The following is an 18,025-nucleotide window of genomic DNA, read 5'->3' as shown; positions in this document are numbered from 1 at the left end:
ATATAATATAATATAATATAATAATAATATAATGTAACACTTTCCCCATCAAAATTGTAACACCTTTGCCTGAATCTAAAGAGTTAAATCTAGTTTGTACCAAACATGTTCCCTCTTAAGGGCAGAACCATATTTTATAATTGAGAAAACATGCTAAGATAGGTACCAACTGAAGTGATCTTAATGTTTAAAGCAGGAAAACTATATTTCATAGAATGACTTCAATGGAAATAGGGCATTTTTTCCACCTTTAGACTGTTTATTATCACAAAATTAATTACCTTTCTACATTTATAGAAATTCACAATAGTGTTTTACAATAATGACAGGTATACAAAAATTTAAATATCACAAACCCTGAAAATTTTGTCACAAACCACCTTTATAGCTGTATTTTACTATGGCCACAAAAGTGTCTTTATTTATAAGGGTATATTTTAAAACTTACCACTTTCTATGTAGAGACATGTGTTGATAGTCTTTCCAGATTCTGTATTGGTATATTCACACTGGTATAGTCACTGATAATTCACAGATTTCCTAGATTTGTTGATTAACTTAGCATCCCAGGAAAGATTTTCTCAGTTTCCCCAAAATTAATTTTTATGATGGAAGAATTACATGCCATCTAAATCTCTTGAACCATACATCACTGCTTATATTTTATGTTGCAGTTAAATAAGACTGAACTGGAATATTTTTAAACTTAATTGGTCAGTATTTAGGATGTGAATTTTTACTTTGCAAGAACAGTAACAGCACTGGCTTTCTAGAGGGAGACATTAAGCAAGGCGTCTTAGGCAATCAGTGGCTCTGCCAGTATATACACAATAACTTACTAATACTTTTGAAAATAAAATTACATATTAAGTATGTAAAATAGTCTGCAGGAATTTAAAACTCATAGCACCTACAAGTAACTTCTTGCTCTTCTTTTCAGTATGAAAACAAAGTTGCCGTACGTGACAGAGTGGCTTTTGCTTGTAAATTCCTTAGTGATAGTCAGGTAAAAACTAATTTAATTCTGTATTTGAAGTGATTGAGATTTCCTCTTATTGGATTAAGAAACTAATCTTTATGTACAAATATGTATCTGTAACATTTATATATACATTATTCTAAAAAAGTAAAGTAATAATTTGTTAGATCAAGATACTGTAGACATGTGTATCATAACCAAAATTGTTTAAGAATCCTGACTTAATATTTTAGTTTATTTTGCTTTTGGTTTACAGTTAAAGACATTGAGCTCACCCCTTTGGGGTGCTATAAAAGAATTCCTTCATTTCTTAATACAATAAAAGTATTGAATGCATATTCTGTGTATATAATGAGAAAGAAATGCCCATAAACAACCAGTAATACAAGGTGCTAAGTGCTGTAATAATGGGGAAGTCCTGGGGGAACATAGAGGAATCTTGGCTAGAGGTTGCGGTGGGATGAAGTCAGAGACCTTACCAAGAGATGATTATTTTTGATAATCTTCAAGTTCCGTTTCAGCTCAGATTCTATGATTCTGTTACAGCAAGAACTTTGCAGAATACTGAGGGACAGTTCTCTTTAAATTTAAATAGTTAACCCTCTATACTTCTTTTATAGAATAATTATTAAAACATAAGTGCCTTTTAAAAAATATTTTAAATAATCACGGATGCCGCATTGTAATTTATGATAGATACAGACTTCTTAAGAGATCACATCTAAATTTTTGCACGGGCTTTGTTTTAAAATGTTTTCCATAAAAATAAAACTTCCTAAAGTACAAGTTTTGAAGTACAAAGTACATAGTGAAACAGATTGCTTCAGAAATATCACTTTGAATTTTCCAGTTAAATAGATATATTGAAAAGTTGACAAACGAAATGAAAGAGGCTGGAAATTTGGAAGGAATACTGCTTACAGGCCTTACTAAAGATGGAGTGGACTTAATGGAGAGTTATGTCGATAGAACTGGAGATGTCCAAACAGCAAGTTACTGCATGTTGCAGGTTAGTGCAGTGTGGCAGCAACTTAAAGAAAAACAGTGGTTAAACACCTTCTTCCTTCATTGAGTGGGTATGCCTTTTGCTTGCTTAGGATCTTTAGAAGGCATTTAATTTAGTTTAATTTTTTTTAATTTAAACTTTAGGTGATTAACATACAGTGCAATATTGGTTTCTAGAGTAGAATTCAGTAATTCATCACTTACATACAACACCCAGTGCTCATCAAAACAAGTACCCTCCTTAATACCCATCACCCATCTAGCCCATCCCCCACCCACCTCCCTCCATCAACCCTCTTTTTGTTCTCTTGTCTTTAAGAGTCTCTTATGGCTTGTTTCCTTCTCTCCTTTTTTTGCTTTTCTGCCTTCCCATACGTTCATCTGTTTTCTTTCTTAAATTCCCCATATAAGTGAGATCATACGGCATTTGTCTTTCTCTGACTTATTTCATTTAGCATAATCCACTGTAGCTCCATCCATGTCGTTGCAAATGGCAAGATTTCATTCTTTTTGATGGCTGAGTAGTATTCCATTGTATATACCACATCTTCTTCATTCATCAGTCCATGGACATTTGGCCTCTCTCCATAGTTCAGGCATTGTGGACATTGCTGCTATAAACATTGGAATGTATGTGTCCCTTTGAATCTGTATTTTTGTATTCTTTGGGTAAATACCTAGTAGTGCAATTGCTGATCATAAGGTAGTTCTATTTTTAACTTTTTGAGGAACCTCCATACTGTTCTCCAGAGTGGCTGTATCAGTTTGCATTCCCAACAGTGTAGGAGGATTCCCCTTTCTCCACATCCTCGCCAACACCTCTTGTTTCTTGTGTTGTTAATTTTAGCCATCCTGACAGGTATGAGATGACATCTCATTGTGGTTTTGCTTTGTATTTCCCTGATGCTAAGTGATGTTGAGCATCTTTTCATGTGTCTTTTAAGCCATCTGGATGTCTTTTTTGGAAAAGTGTCCATTCTTGTCTTCTGCCCATTTCTTAACTGGATTATTTGGTTTTGGGAGTTGAGTTTGTTAAGTTCTTTGTGGATTTTGGATACCAACCCTTTATCAGATAATGTCATTTGCAAATATCTTCTCCCATTCCATAGGCTCCTTTTTAGTTTTGTTGATTGTTTTCTTTGTTGTGCAGAAGCTTTTTATCTTGATGAAGTCCAAGTAGTGCATTTTTTGCTTTTGTTTCCCTTGCCTCTGGTGATGTGTCTGGTAAGAAGTTGGCTGTGGCTGAGGTCAGAGGTTTCTGCCTGTGGGCTCCTCTAGGATTTTGATGATTTTCTGTCTCACATTTAGATCTTTCATCCATTTTGAATTTATTTTTGTGTATGGTATAAGAAAGTGGTCCAGTTTCATTCTTTTGCATGTGGCTGTCCAGTTTTCCCAACACCCTTTTTTGAAGAGAATTTTTTCCATTGGATATTCTTTCCTGCTGTGTCGAAGATTAGTTGACCATATAGTTGTGGGTTCATTTTTGGGTTTTTTATTCTGTTCCATTGATCTATGTGTCTGTTTTTGTGCTAGTACCATACTGTCTTGATGATTACAGCTTTGTAATATAGTTTGAAATCTAGAATCGTAGTGCTTCCAGTACTGTTTTTCTTTTTCAGAATTGCTTTGTCTATTAGGGGTCTTTTGTGGTTCCATACAAATTTTAGGATTATTTGTTCTAGCTCTGTGAAAAATGCTGGTGTTATTTTGATAGGGATTGCATTAAATGTGTAGATTGCTTTGGGTTAGAAGGCATTTAACTTTAATCAGTTGATCTGTAGTGGACTTCTATTTTATCTTACTGTCCCTCAGCTTCCTCTGTTGGGTTATCCAGTTTTTCCTTTCATTTTGGGAAGTATCAGTGTTGAACTTACATAAAGCTCAAACAGAGCAGAGAAACCTCTCTCTAATTTGTCCAGTTCACAAAACTTTACCTTCTACAAAAGAGATTTCCTTTCCTTGATCTGAACTACAGTCTCACTTGAAGTGCAGAAGGCAAGTTATACTACAAGTCTGAACTCTCATTTTCCCTTTTTATGATTTGGGGTAACCAGTTCATCAATTTACTCTCAATTCTTACTGTCCAGCAGTTAAAAACAGATTTCTGGCAAAGGTTCCCTTCATTACTTTTGATAGAAATAGGGTGAAAATTTAGAGCATTTCCCTGAGATTATAGCCCTCCAGTTAATCTTATCCTTTTATGGTGTCCTCTTTCCTGTCCCTGTCCTTTCATACACTTGATAGCATGCTGTGTCCTGGGCAAATGTAGTAAAATGCCCCCTCCGATCCTACCTTCTTATGAACAAATACAGATACTGGCCCACAAACTGCAGTATAAAGTTAGCAACTTTTCAGGCCACTGCCCATTCTGTAACAAAGTGCATCATTTTTTTCTTACTGAAATGAGGTTACCATCTCTTAAATCAAACTGTAGGTATGTGGCTACAGAGTGCAAGTGGCTTTATACTGTTTATGAAGAGAAGTCAGCTATTATAATTATTGTCTCCCTATGTAATGTTTCATTTTCCCTTGGGCTGCTTTTGATTTTCAGCAGTTTACCCTTGATGCTTAGTTGTACTTCTTTCTGCCCTACTTGTGGTTCACTGAGCTTCTTAGATCTGCAAGTCAGTGTTTTTCATTAGTTTTGAAAAGTTTGGGGGTATTATTTCTTTATATATATTTTTTCTGCTTCAATCTCATTCTCTTCTCTTTTGGGGGCTTATATTACATGTATATTGAACCATTTGATAGTGTCCCATACGTATCATTTTCTTTCCATCCTTTTTTTCTCTGTTCTTCAAATTGGTTAAATGCTGTTGATTTGTTCATTGACTCTTATGTCACCTGATGTTAAGTTTCTCAGGAAATTCTTAATTTTAGCTATTGTACAATTTAGTTCTAGAATCTCAATTTTTTTATAGTTTACTTTTTTTAAGATTTTATTTATTTAATTGACAGAGAGAGAGAGACAGCGAGAGAGGGAACACAAGCAGGGGGAGTGGGAGAGGGAGAAGCAGGCTTCCTGCCGGGCAGGGAGCCCGATGCGGGGCTTGATCCCAGGACCCTGGATAATGACCTGAGCTGAAGGCAGTCACTTAACCGACTGAGCCACCCATGCGCCCCTATAGTTTACATTTTTCTTTAAGATCTCTATCTGCACACTAATTGAACATATATCTAATAGCTGCATTTAGGATTTTGCCTGCTAACTCTAACATGGGCTATTTTAGGCTTAGTTTCTTTTGACTGCCTTTTTTCCTTGACTTTCAACTATATTTACCTGTTTCTTTGTGTCTCGTGGTTTTTTCATTTGAATACTGGATGTTGTGTATAGTACATTATAGAGATCTGGGTTCTTTTACCTTTTTCTGAAGAATGTTGGTTAATGCTTTTAAAAGTTCAGTTACTTGCTGCTCACTTTGGTCTCAGGTTTTGTTACTGTGGATCTGTGGGAAGCCCAAGTTATTTCCCAAGCCTTTCTAATCTTTTTTTTTTTTTTTTAAAGATTTTATTTATTTATTCATGAGAGACACAGAGAGAGAGAGAGAGGCAGAGGGAGAAGCAGGCTCCCAAGGAGCACGGAGCCCGAAGTGGGACTCGATCCCAGGACCCCGGGATCATGACCTGAGCTGAAGGCAGATGCCCAACCATCTGAGCCACCCAGGCGCCCAAGCCTTTCCAATCTTAATTTCTGAACTATTTTCCTCTGCAGATTTTGTTGGAGCTTAATTTTAGGTTTATTTGGGGCAGATCTAGAGAAGACTTATCAAATATGAGTTGACCAAATGCTTTCTGAGTTTATCCCCATGGAAGGGGAAAGAGTGGATATGAAGATTTCTCCTTTTTTCTATGAATTTTCTTTTTAAACTAGGGATTATATTCTACTTTAGTACTTAGTTCTGGCTAGTTGGCCATTATCAGGACTAGAAGAGATGTTTACTTTTTTAAGAAGTGATATTATCAGCTAAGAGAATTTAACTCTGATAACAGAAATGAATACCTAATTAATAGGTGAAAGATAAGCTTCTTCTGTTTTGATAGAATGTCTAAAGATAGATTGTCTATTAGCTGTTACAGGTTTTTTCCCTTTTTCCATTAGATACATTAAGTTCTAACATTTTACTTTTCAAAAAAACTGGGCTTCAAATTAATGCCCATGGCATCATTGGAGATTGAGACTTTCTCTACTTTGTTTATCATGTGAACTTAAGGAAGCTGTCCTGGACAGGGCTAAAAGCATTCTGTGAAAACCCAAAGCAAGCACAGGTGAAGTGTCACAGCTACCAGGGAAAATACAGCTTTAGGAAGAGTCTTACTGGCAAGAAATTGAAGTTCTTACTCAAGTAAAATTAAGGTAGAGAAATTGTTACTTTTCATTGTGGCCTAGGGGCAAAAGAATGAAGAACATCTTTGGTTTGGTTTTGGGTTTTTTTTGTTTGTTTGTTTTGTTTTGTTTAATTTTTAAGGTAATAAATGTATGTTTTAATTGAGCCAGAGAGAGAATAGGCAGGTTTAACTGTCCGATAAATAGGTATACAAAAATAGCATCTCCATTCACAGTACATGCTAGATACAAAGGATGAGGCTCAGTATTATTTTAAATGTGATGGAGCAATTTTGGTATGCATTTGGATTAGATAGTAAACAGATTTTGTGAATGCAGAGGTTTTAATTTTGGGGACAAAGTATTCACATCATTTTTTATTCAAGTAGGAAAGTGAATTGTTTACTCTTGGGTCCTTAAACTTAAATAAGAGATAGAGAATTACACTTTCCTGGCCAGGTATAATGATAATATAATATATATTTATGTCACTAGTAGAGGCCAGCTTAAAGTAAATTAAAGAAGCTTCCATCAATTATTTTATCTGTATCCTCATTATGAACCAGCTTTTGGCAAAAAGGGAGCCTATTTCTCCTGTGTGACTCATATTCACATGTTATTTGGAATCCTCTGGCTTAGCCAGAAAAATTTTTGAACAACTATATTAATTCATGATTTCTTTTTAGGGTTCTCCTTTAGATGTTCTTAAAGATGAAAGAGTTCAGTACTGGATTGAGAATTATAGAAATTTATTAGATGCCTGGAGGTTTTGGCACAAACGAGCTGAGTTTGATATTCACAGGAGTAAGTTGGATCCCAGTTCTAAACCTTTAGCACAGGTAAGTAAGTACATTATTTTGGAGAGAATCAAATTGTAACATGTGCTTAATGTAGCCCAAAGAGAAGTGTTCACAGCATGTTATATTGGGTAAATTTAGAGCTCAATTTAATAAATTATTATTAGCTCATCCTTTTGCTTATACTGAGTTCCTGTTGATGTCTTTTTCTGTCCCAGACTGCACTCCATCCTTGACCATTCTGTGTTTTGGGCCCTGCCACTTCCTAACAATCATCTCGGTGGCTTGAGCTTTAGTCTGAGCTAGTGCAAACGACAGCAGGCCTAGAGGGTCTTAGGTAAACCTAAATCAATCCTAGGGCTCAGCTTTTCTAGTACATTCCAAGCCCTTTCTGAATCTAAACTATTATGCTATCTTATAAATTCCATTTATGTATTCAATTTTTCTGCACTATTTCTGTGTAATAAGGAAGGATTTGCTTTTTTCTCTAACAGTATATACATATGTCTATATGTTAAATTTAACATGGACATTGTTTTCTTTTAATATTAGTTTAAAAAACATGAACTCAGTTATCACATAAAACACATGACATGAGATCACTGTATCTAAATTTGGACATTAAATACTGAGTATATCCTCTATGTGAGCACTGGATGGTGCTGTTTTCTTATTTTAGAAAGTTGAGAAATTAGTGATTATTTTAAAACAACCCGAGTTTTTGTAAAATAGCATTACGTGATAATATTTGTTACTAATCTATGTAAGTGTTTAAGAGCCCAGGAATTTAAAAGCAAAATGAACATTTTCTATTACTATTATTCTAAAATTCTAGCTATTTGACATTATAGGGTCCTTAACTCCTTTTTGTCTTAGAAATGAATGTTTTCTTTACAAGAAAATTTTGTTGAGAAGATGGAATCATTGAACTTTGGATCAGAACTTATATTGGGTTATTTTATAATGTTCCAGTGTGAATTCTAAAGTCTTTGTTATTTCTAAAATGTTGTTATCTGATGTTTCCAAGTTTTTCTGCAGATGTCAGTGGTGTTAGAAAGGATATAACTAGAGGTAACAGAGAGGAAGTACTCAATGTCACTGCTGAGTGGAAATCCTAGATGAAAGCTAATCAAATTTCTTGGATAACAAATTATTTTATAATATAAAATAAACCTTAAAAATTATTTAAGAGTAATTTGTTAGGATCAGACTTTGAATTTTATTTATAAAGTTTGCATTATATTTATTCCTCCTTTCATTTGTTGTATAGGTGTTTGTGAGTTGCAATTTTTGTGGCAAGTCGATCTCCTACAGCTGTTCAACTGTGCCTCATCAGGGCAGAGGTTTTAGTCAGTATGGTGTCAGTGGTTCACCAACAAAATCTAAAGTCACAAGTTGCCCTGGCTGTCGAAAACCCCTTCCTCGATGTGCACTTTGCCTCATTAATATGGGAACACCTGTTTCTAGCTGTCCTGGTATGACGTAATTCTATAATATATTTTCTGAGCTGAAATTGTTCCTACATAATTGATTTAATGTTGTCAGTAGAAGACATGCAAAGTTGAGTTTCTTTATTTCTAAGAGCAAGCCACTTTGCTGGCTCATAGGTTTTGTATTTCCTGGAATTTGTAAAATCTATACATTAAAAGTAAAATCTGTATTCATATCACAAGTAACCTCACAAATGCTGGCCAATTTGAAGTTTGTGAAAAGAGCTTAAATATTAAGTAATCCTATAATTATACTATTTTCTTACCACTTTTTCTAAGAGGAGTTCCTTCAGATTTTTTGTTTAAAAGTCAGTGCACCGTCATTTTTTAAAAATACCTTGTACACATAAAAGAGCTTTTGATAGTCTCAAAGCACTTTCACATTCTCTTTTTTAATCTTCAAAATCTACCTGTGAAATACTTGGAGAAAGTGTTAGTTTAGAAATCACATCCCTTTACTTCCAAGTTTGGTGCTGCTTCTGCTATATTTGTCAGTTACCTAGTGAACATATGTATTTTTTTAATGGTTAGAAATGTTAGGATTATTGTTTCCTGCTTATGGTACCTATAGAAAAAAATTTTGAGAACGGTAGATAATTGAATATAATGTATCCAGTGGCTGGAAATATTTGAGCTATTTACTTACCTTGAAAATTACACTATGGCAGAAATTTTAATTAAAAACATTTGAGTATTTAGCATACTGGTATAATCAAGAACTGGATATGGTGTCAGGATGCTTATTTTATTAGTTCTAGTTCTGTGACATTCAGTCTGTAACATTAAGAGTTACTTTAGGCCTCATTCATATAAGGTGTTAGACGGAGATTCTTTTTAGTTATGAAATTTTATAATTCTGTTCTGCAGTTGGTTCATGTCAGTTGTTTTATTTGTTACATTAACATCTGTGAAAGAGGTTTGCTGGTATCATTGGCTGAGTAATTAATTTTCAGGTTAGATTAAACAAAGGCAATTTGTAATGTTTTCAAATTTATATATTTTGATTTAAATTTTAATGAAGGATTTTCATTTTATATATTGCATGTTGATCACTTTTATGGTCCTGATACTAGTAAATAGAAAATAATTTGGAATAAAAATCTACTACAGTGATAGAACGAGGCAAAATATTGCATAAATAAGTTATATATGAACTGGGATACATAAAAATAGTTAAATTCAATGCATTTTTCAGACTGTAAGCCGCAGGAAGCCATAATGGCCTGAGTGCTGTTCTTTTTTGCTAGATATTAACTTTTCAATCCTTTTTATTTTTGAAATAGGTAAAAAATGAGAAAATTGGTTTTCAAAATGAAGAAAAGGCAAAACATTTCAACCTCTCTGTTATGGAGATTGTTAATTTAATGAATATTCAACACTCAGGTTTATAAAATGTTAACATTTTTCCATATTTGCTTCAGAAATTTTATTTGAAATTTGCTTCAGTAATAATTTTTTGTATATATTTGAATCCTTGCTAAGGTAAGACTGATAATGCTGAGATGAATCAGAGATCCTTGTGGAGCTTATAGTGTACAATGAGCATGGATAAAATAAGAAATGATATGTTTAAGAAAATAAATAGTGATCCAGAATCCCTTATCTGTTATTCCAAAATCTCTAAAAAGATCTGAAAGTTCAGTTTTCTTAACGACTTTGCAATAATCTCATATGATCAAAAACAAAAACAAAACACTTGTTCAGAATTGACATGAGGCTGTTAAGGTCTTTGATTACAGAATCTGCCTCAGACTTTCCTGGAATTGTTATATTTGCTCATTATTTTTCTAAAGTCCCAAACATTCTGTATTCTGAAACATGTTTAGCTCCCTGAGGTGAATAAAGAATATTGTATGAAGAAAGTATTAGAATTTTGAAAGAGGGAAACATTACTTCTGTTTGAAGGATATCAGGAAAACTTTAGAAAGAAGATGCTGTTTAAGCAGGTCCTTTAAAAAAGTTTAGGAACTTTATTTATTTATTTTAAAGATTTTATTTATTTGACAGAGAGAGACACAGTGAGAGAGGGAACACAAGCAGGGGGGAGTGGGAGAGGGAGAAGCAGGCTTCCCGCGGAGCAGGGAGCCCGATGCAGGGCTCGATCCCAGGACCCTGGGATCATGACCTGAGCCGAAGGCAGACGCTTAATGACTGAGCCACCCAGGCGCCCCAAGTTTGGGAACTTTAATACGTGAAGATTTAGAGAAGACTTTCCAGGTGTAGACAAAGAATGAAAAGCATGAACTACAGTAAAGACATTGGTGAATTTAAGTACAGAGAGTGTATGGGAACTAGCAGTTGCATCTGTATGACAAGAGCCTAGGAAAGTAGACTGATACGAAATAAATTTGTGTAGGAAAATTAGGGAAACCTGAATATGATCGTTAAAGGATTGCTGAGCTAATTACAAAATACAGTTACCCTTGAACAACATGAGGGTTAGTGGCACCAACCTCTGAATAGTCAAAAATCTAGGTATAACTTTTGACTCCTCCAAAATTTAGCTACTAGTAGTTTACTGTTGACCGAAGCCTTACTGATAACAAAAACAGTTGATTAACACGTATTATATGCTTTGTGTAATATATACTGTATTCTTATGGTAAAGTAAGCTAGGAAAAAAATGTTAAGAAAATCATAAGGAAGAGAAAATATATTTACAGTGCCATGCTGCAAAAACTCCACATGTAAGCAGATCCACACAGTTCAAACTCATGTTTTTCAAGGGTTAGCTGTAATAAGCATATTCTTTTTTAATATATAAAATCAGAAGATTCTGAGTTCCAAAATAAGACAGGACCTGATAGAAATAAAACGCTAGCTCAAGGCAGTTTAAAGATTGAGGTGTACAAACTCCCCTGATGCTTTGCCTGAAATTAGAGATGTCATCATCCATCATGGTTCATGATCCAAATGGCCAGGATTTCCATAAGCTTATTTAACTGAGGGTTGCATATTTTTATGCTTAGTTGTGCTTTAAAGATTGGAACTCTATTGAAAATAACGCTTATAATTATAAACCTTTATAATTATTTATAAATTTTTATAACTATAATGTTTAGTTATAAACATATTTAACATTATAAATGTTATTTATTCATCATGTATCTATTTAGCACCTATTTTTCTAAGTGCTAGGAATGTTACAGTGAACAAAACACAAAAATCCCTGCCCTTATAGAGCTTAATGTATAGGAGTGATAACTTTTTTAAAGGTAGATTATATACTGGTTTCCTTCTTACTTTTAGTAGTAGTAGTAGTAGTAGTAGTAGTTAGTGACTGTGTGAAACCCTAGTTTCCCTCAACTATTCTGTAGCACTTATCTTTGTAATTCACTATGAATCTTTTAAAAGTTAAAACTATCTAAAATAAGAAAATAAAAAAATGAAAGTTAAAACTATTTGATGTTTTTTGAGTATAGTTGACACACAATGTTACATAAGTTTCAGGTGTACAACTTAGTGATTTGACAAGTTGATTTGTGCCTTGTTCACCACAAGTGTAGTTACCATCACTGTTACAATATCATTGACAGTGTTCCTTACGCTCTGCCTTTTGTTACTTACTCATTCCATAATTGGAGGCCTGTATCTCCGTCTCCCCTTCACCCATTTTGCTTCACCCCCCCCCCCCACACACACACCTTCCCTCTGGAAACCATCAATCAGTTTGTTCTCTGTATTTATGGGTCTGATTCTGCTTTTTGTCTATTTTTTCTTTTAATTCCATTTACAAGTGGAATTGTATGGTATTTGTCCTCAGTCTGACTTATTTCACTTAGCATGATACCCTCTAGGTCCATCCATGTTGTCTCAGATGATGCGATCTCATTCTTTTTATGGTTTTGTAATATTACTTGTATATGTATACCACATTTTCCTTATCCTTATCTATTTTCCTTATCCTTATCTGTTATCTGTTATCTATCTATTATCTATCCTTATCAGTTATCTATTGATGGAGACTTAGGTTGCTTCCGTGTCCTGGCTATTGTAAATAATGCTGCAATAAACATAGGGGTGCATATACCTTTTTGAGTTAGTGTTTTCATTTTCTCTGAGTAAATACCCAATATTGGAATTACTGGATCAAACAGTAATTCTGTTTTTAATTTCTTGAGGAGACTTCATATTGTTCTCCACAATGTCTGCTCCGTTTGCATTCCCAACACTTCACACGAGTTTCCTTTTCTCCATATCCTTGCCAACATGTGTTGTTTCTTGTCTTTTTGATTCTGGCCATTCTGACAGGGGTCAGATGATATCTCATTATGGTTTTGATTTGCATTTCCCTAATGATTACTGACGTATTATCTTTTCATGTGTCTGTGAGCCATTTGTATGTCTTTGGAAAAACATCTATTCAGGTTCTCTGCCCATTTTTTAATAGGATTGTGTGTTTTCTGGTGTTGAGTTACATAAGTTCTTTATATACTGTGGTTATTTACCCCTTATATATCATTTGCTAAAGCTATTTGATCTTTAAAAAGCCTTTTTCAGGTGGCAGTGAGGTAGACCTTAGTATTTTTAGCATCATCAGAGAAACATAAGAAGTAAACTGTCCTGGATCCAGTCTGTTTTCCATGTGTTAGAAGTTACAAAAACAAAGTGAAAATCACTTAATGAGCTATACACAATATAAAATAGTTTATCTTTAAAAGGTCTGTATTTTCTTTCTTTTTGTTTTCTTCCTCTTTCCTTTCATTGTTAATCATTTTTATGACGCTTTTAGGACGAATTTCAGTGTATTTACATCTTAACCACCTATACATACTACACCTTCAACCACCTAGATATCCTTCTACCTCACTATCTTTAGCAAAAACAGATGGGTATTTTAAAAAAAACCTATTTGTAAGACTATCCTTGTGGTCATTAAATTATGACCAGCAGTGGTCTAGGTAAAATTTTGAACACAGCATCATGTGTTAATAGGTGCACAACTGCTTAATTAAACTTAATATTTTTACTTACTCATTTTTCTATTCCTGTCCCTAATTATATATGATCTTAAAATATTTTAATTTGATCTGTTTTAGAATAAAAGAAAACATATTAAGATAGCCAAAATTAATAGAATGAGCATTTTTTGAGCACTGAAAGTTATGTAAATATGTGAAGATATACACATATAAACATGCATGCATAATACATGTTTCTTCAACTTTTTTTGTGAACTGTAACATAGATAGGAATATATATATCAGATACTATGATAAATCAAACATCATTGAAGCCTCTGTCCTGCTTAAGATAACACTGGCTGTACCAGCGCCTTTGCTCATTATTCCCTGCCTAGTACAATCTCTTTCCTCTTTCCCAGAGGTAACTACTGCCCTAAATTGTGTGTTACTTTGTTCCTTGGTTATCTGTATAGTTCTATTACATGTTTAGTTTTGTCTCTGTTTTAAATTGCATATGAATGAATCTTATGGGATATATCCTTTGACTTGTGTTTTTTTGCTCAACATTGGTTTTGGTTTTTTTACTTTTAATGATGCTGATGAATGTAACTGTAGTTTATTCATATTTCCTTAGTATTTGGTATTCCATTCGTGGCTGTAACACAGTTTTTTCCACTCTACTATGGTTGTGGGCACTTTTGGTTGTTTCCAGATTTTTACTGTTATGAACAATGCTGTTATGAACAATTCTGCATATGAATCCTTTTAGCATGTACAGAAGTTTATCTAGTGTATATACCTAGAAGTAGAATTAGCAAATAATGCTGTTTGCTAATGTTTTCCTTTGGATTTTTATGTCTGTTCAAGGAGAGAGATTGGCCTATAATCTGCCTTCTCATATTATCTTTGTCTGATTTTGTTATTAAAGTTATGCCAGCCTCAGGAAGTGCATTGGGGCATTTTCCCCAATGTTTTTTGGAAGAGTTTGTATAGATGAAAATTACCTGTTCCTTCAGGGTTTTGTAGAACTCACCTATAAACTGGACATGGTATTTTCTCTGTGGGAAGATTTTAAACAGTTTTTCTAAAGTTGTTAATTCAGATCTTCTTAGTGGGTTTGATAATTTAAATTTTTCCATTTTTTATTGAGTATTAAAAATGTAAGGAAACCCCTGTTATCCAGTAGTTTTTCAATCTAAACTAGATCATGGCATTAAAATTGCTATTTCAATATGACGTGTGATTTGTATTTTGACATAGTTTTAGAAATACCTTTTAAGAAGCTTTGAATAAAATATTTTGACAGTTAATGAAGATAATTTTCTTTAACCCATAGGAGGATCCAAATCAGATGAAAAAGTAGACTTGAGCAAGGATAAAAAATTAGCTCAATTTAACAACTGGTTCACATGGTGTCACAATTGCAGGCATGGTGGACATGCTGGTCATATGCTTAGTTGGTTCAGGTAATCAGTATGTTTCTTCTTTAATAGGCTTGGAGTTAGAGGTAGTAGAGCAAATGGCCTTTTAAATAGTTCAGGTGTATATAGCCAAAGGATAAATTTCTTTTTTGTGGTCACTTGAGTTAACAAAGGTGGTGTCCGACATTTCTGTCATTAGATATCCTATGTAATCTTAAACTATAAAATTAATACTAAAAATAAATAGTTTAAATATTATGTATGGATTAAATGTTTGAATAGCATTATTTGGAGAGAGGATATGTTTATAGTTTTGTTTTTTTTTTTTTTTTACAACTAACCTAATATCCTATCACAGTATGTAATTGAAATTAGAAATTAAGTGATGGAGTATGCATATCAAACAACTGTATCAGTTATCATCTAAATAAACTTCTTATGTAGTAAGCAAGCACTTCATGCAATAGAGACTCAAGCCATATTTAATTCTACTTTAAATAGTGCCAGTGGCCCTTTACTCCTCATTGCTATAACTTTTACACCCAGTTTGTCACATTGGCTTTAATTAAAACTCTGAGGACATTCTTGCCATTTTCATAACTATAAATCATGTATCTTGTTATATATTTAAAAGGTAAAGCTATTCACTTTTCAGTAACTTTCTCCCCAGTTCAGCTTGTCAGTCAGTTTTTATTTCATTCTTTTCATGCTTTTTGTCTTTGGGTTTTAATTCCTGTATTTTTTCAAATGCCATTCTGAAAATTACATTCTGCATAGAGATAGGTATATAGGTAAATGTATGTATGTATATGCTTAATTTAGATTTTTAACTGTTACTTGACGTATTTTTTTTAGGGACCATGCAGAGTGTCCCGTTTCTGCATGCACATGTAAATGTATGCAGTTGGATACGACAGGAAATCTGGTACCTGCAGAGACTGTCCAGCCATAAAATGTTACCATCTAAAGAGAAACCTTCAAGTGTGGAGCTTTCTAATAGATGTCCTTCATAGCTCAAAAATGTACCTCAGAGCAAGCCACTCATGACTTTCCTGTAATGGGAAAATAAATCATTCTATCAAATCAGCAATTGGATGTTTGAGTGATTTTGATGTGCTTCACAGAGACAAATGCTGCTGAAGTGAGCATCAGCGTGTGGGCATGAATTCTGTTCAGTAGGTTGAAAAAGTTCATTTTGGAAGAGCTTTATAGGGTTTTTTGAAATTATGAACACTATGCAGAGTTTCTGGAATAACAAAGAACAGACCTTGAACCTACATCTGCTAAGCTGAAATTGGCTATCTTTTCAGTAAAATCTGTATATCTTTTAAAATAGAATAAAATGACTAATTTTTTACCTTTAGAATTGGAGAACCCCTACCCCACACTGGAGAATAAATTTCATCAAGGTATGGTTGGTATGTATTTCTTAAGGAGTCTTTTCCTTCATACACTTTCATTTCAAGGTAAGAAATCTTTTGGCACAGACCATTATTGTCTTCCTAAGAAAAGCCTAAATTGAGAATGTATCTTAATACTTTTTCTCTTCTGAGGAGAAAAATATGTATCATTTCAGGGGAACATGTTATAAAATTTTCAGTTTTTCAGCCTTTTGTTTTCTAGTGTCCTCATTTGTCTTCAAAGGTTTCTCTCTTTATTAATTCATCATCTTATGCTCACCATCTAAGAGCATCTTACTGAACACAAAGCCAATGCAAGATTATAGGTGTCTAACCATTCAGCTTAACCTGCGTCAGTGTGTCCTACTGTCAGATTCCCTCCTAGTTTGGAATACTCTGTTTTTTCGAAGGTAACCTGGGAGATGGGGAGATGTTGGGTCATTTTGGAGACAGTTACGTGTTAAATGTACGTTTCTTAAAGTAAGTATATTTGGGCCAATTCAGGAACTTTATTTAAAAATTTTATTATTTTCCCTTTTCACAGCTAAATAGGAGAGAAATACAAAGGATTTGTGGCATGCTTCTCTGTTACCTGGCATATACAGACTATTGAACTGAATTTCATAGTTGAAGTTGTATTCAACTTCACAGATAAAATAAAAGTAAGCATAAAAATTATTGTATAGATTTTGAAGAAAAATATCTTAAGCTGAAGAATTTTAAGAGCTTTCATGGTAGCAGTTTTACTTGGTGGAATTAACATCAATTACATTAGTTTGAGGTGTGACCTAAATACTGAACAGAAGTGGATTCAATTTATTTTTACTTTGAGATCTGATATAAAAGGCCCTTTTCAGGGAAAACATTGTATATTTATTGCATATCTACTGTAAACATCTCATCTAGTTGGCAGTCTTCTTTTAAATGGAAAGAATTAGGAATATTCCTGTTAGAATATTTTTTTTTTTAACAAAGATTGCTATAAAGGGGACTTTTTTCCAGTTTTCTTTTAAGTAAATCTTTCTGACTTCATTTTACTAAAATATAACCTTTATCTTTACCTTTAAAATTACTTCAGTTAAAGTGTTCCTTTCAAATTTTCTATGTCCTAAATATGAAAACTCAGCTTTAAATAATGTTAAACTATCATAATATATTTTCATTTCTCCTTAGCTAAAGTTTGATAAAATTATTGAATTTATATTTATAATAGGGTTATATCTATTTATAATTTTGGGAAATACAATATAATAAAAACAAAGTCTAGAATATAAATAATCTGCTTGTTTGTAGTCATAAAGGGTGACATTTTTAAGATTGTTTATGCCTGTGTGTTAGCCTCCTGATATTTTCTCTGAAGCCCAAATAGTCCTATAAGATGTCTGTTGTATTTGTTTTGCATTTCAGTGTATGTGGACCATGAAAATAGATTCAAATTATTTTTCAATTTTTACTACTAGTCTGATATTTGGGATTATAAACTCAAGATATTTTACCTAAACGTGTTCAATAGAAGTGTTTAATAAAAGTGTTTTTATTACTTTCTAAAAAATTGAATAAATTTGGGTTACAGTCACCGTGTCGGATCTAGAAATTATCTTTGACTCCTCTACATATAATCCAATAAAATAATATTCGTACTTATTTTGATGGCAAATTTGATACCTAATCGTAGTAACATTTTTTAGGCTTTTTTTTTTTT

The 18,025-nt window shown here is 33.3% G+C and overlaps 1 protein-coding gene across 3 annotated transcripts in view; it reads left to right on the top strand.

Annotated features, from left to right (window-relative positions):
* The window catches only part of MIOS (meiosis regulator for oocyte development), a 36,135-nt gene extending 19,791 nt beyond the window's left edge, over positions 1 to 16,344 (top strand). For all 3 annotated transcript variants that reach the window (XM_031031421.2, XM_006736505.3, XM_081800485.1), the window contains exons 7-12: positions 941 to 1,006; positions 1,830 to 1,988; positions 6,998 to 7,150; positions 8,379 to 8,583; positions 14,839 to 14,968; positions 15,779 to 16,344. In XM_031031421.2, the coding sequence (XP_030887281.1) occupies positions 941 to 1,006; positions 1,830 to 1,988; positions 6,998 to 7,150; positions 8,379 to 8,583; positions 14,839 to 14,968; positions 15,779 to 15,875 (810 nt within the window). In that variant the 3' untranslated portion in view covers positions 15,876 to 16,344. The remainder of the gene's footprint in view (positions 1 to 940; positions 1,007 to 1,829; positions 1,989 to 6,997; positions 7,151 to 8,378; positions 8,584 to 14,838; positions 14,969 to 15,778) is intronic.
* Positions 16,345 to 18,025: the final 1,681 nt, after the last annotated feature.

This window comes from Leptonychotes weddellii, chromosome 12 (assembly GCF_054177405.1).
Source record: "Leptonychotes weddellii isolate Sample4059 chromosome 12, ASM5417740v2, whole genome shotgun sequence".
NCBI classification, from domain to species: Eukaryota; Metazoa; Chordata; class Mammalia; order Carnivora; family Phocidae; genus Leptonychotes; species Leptonychotes weddellii.
Note: the sequence above shows the minus strand (reverse complement) of the source record. Positions and strands in the feature narration are given on the sequence as shown.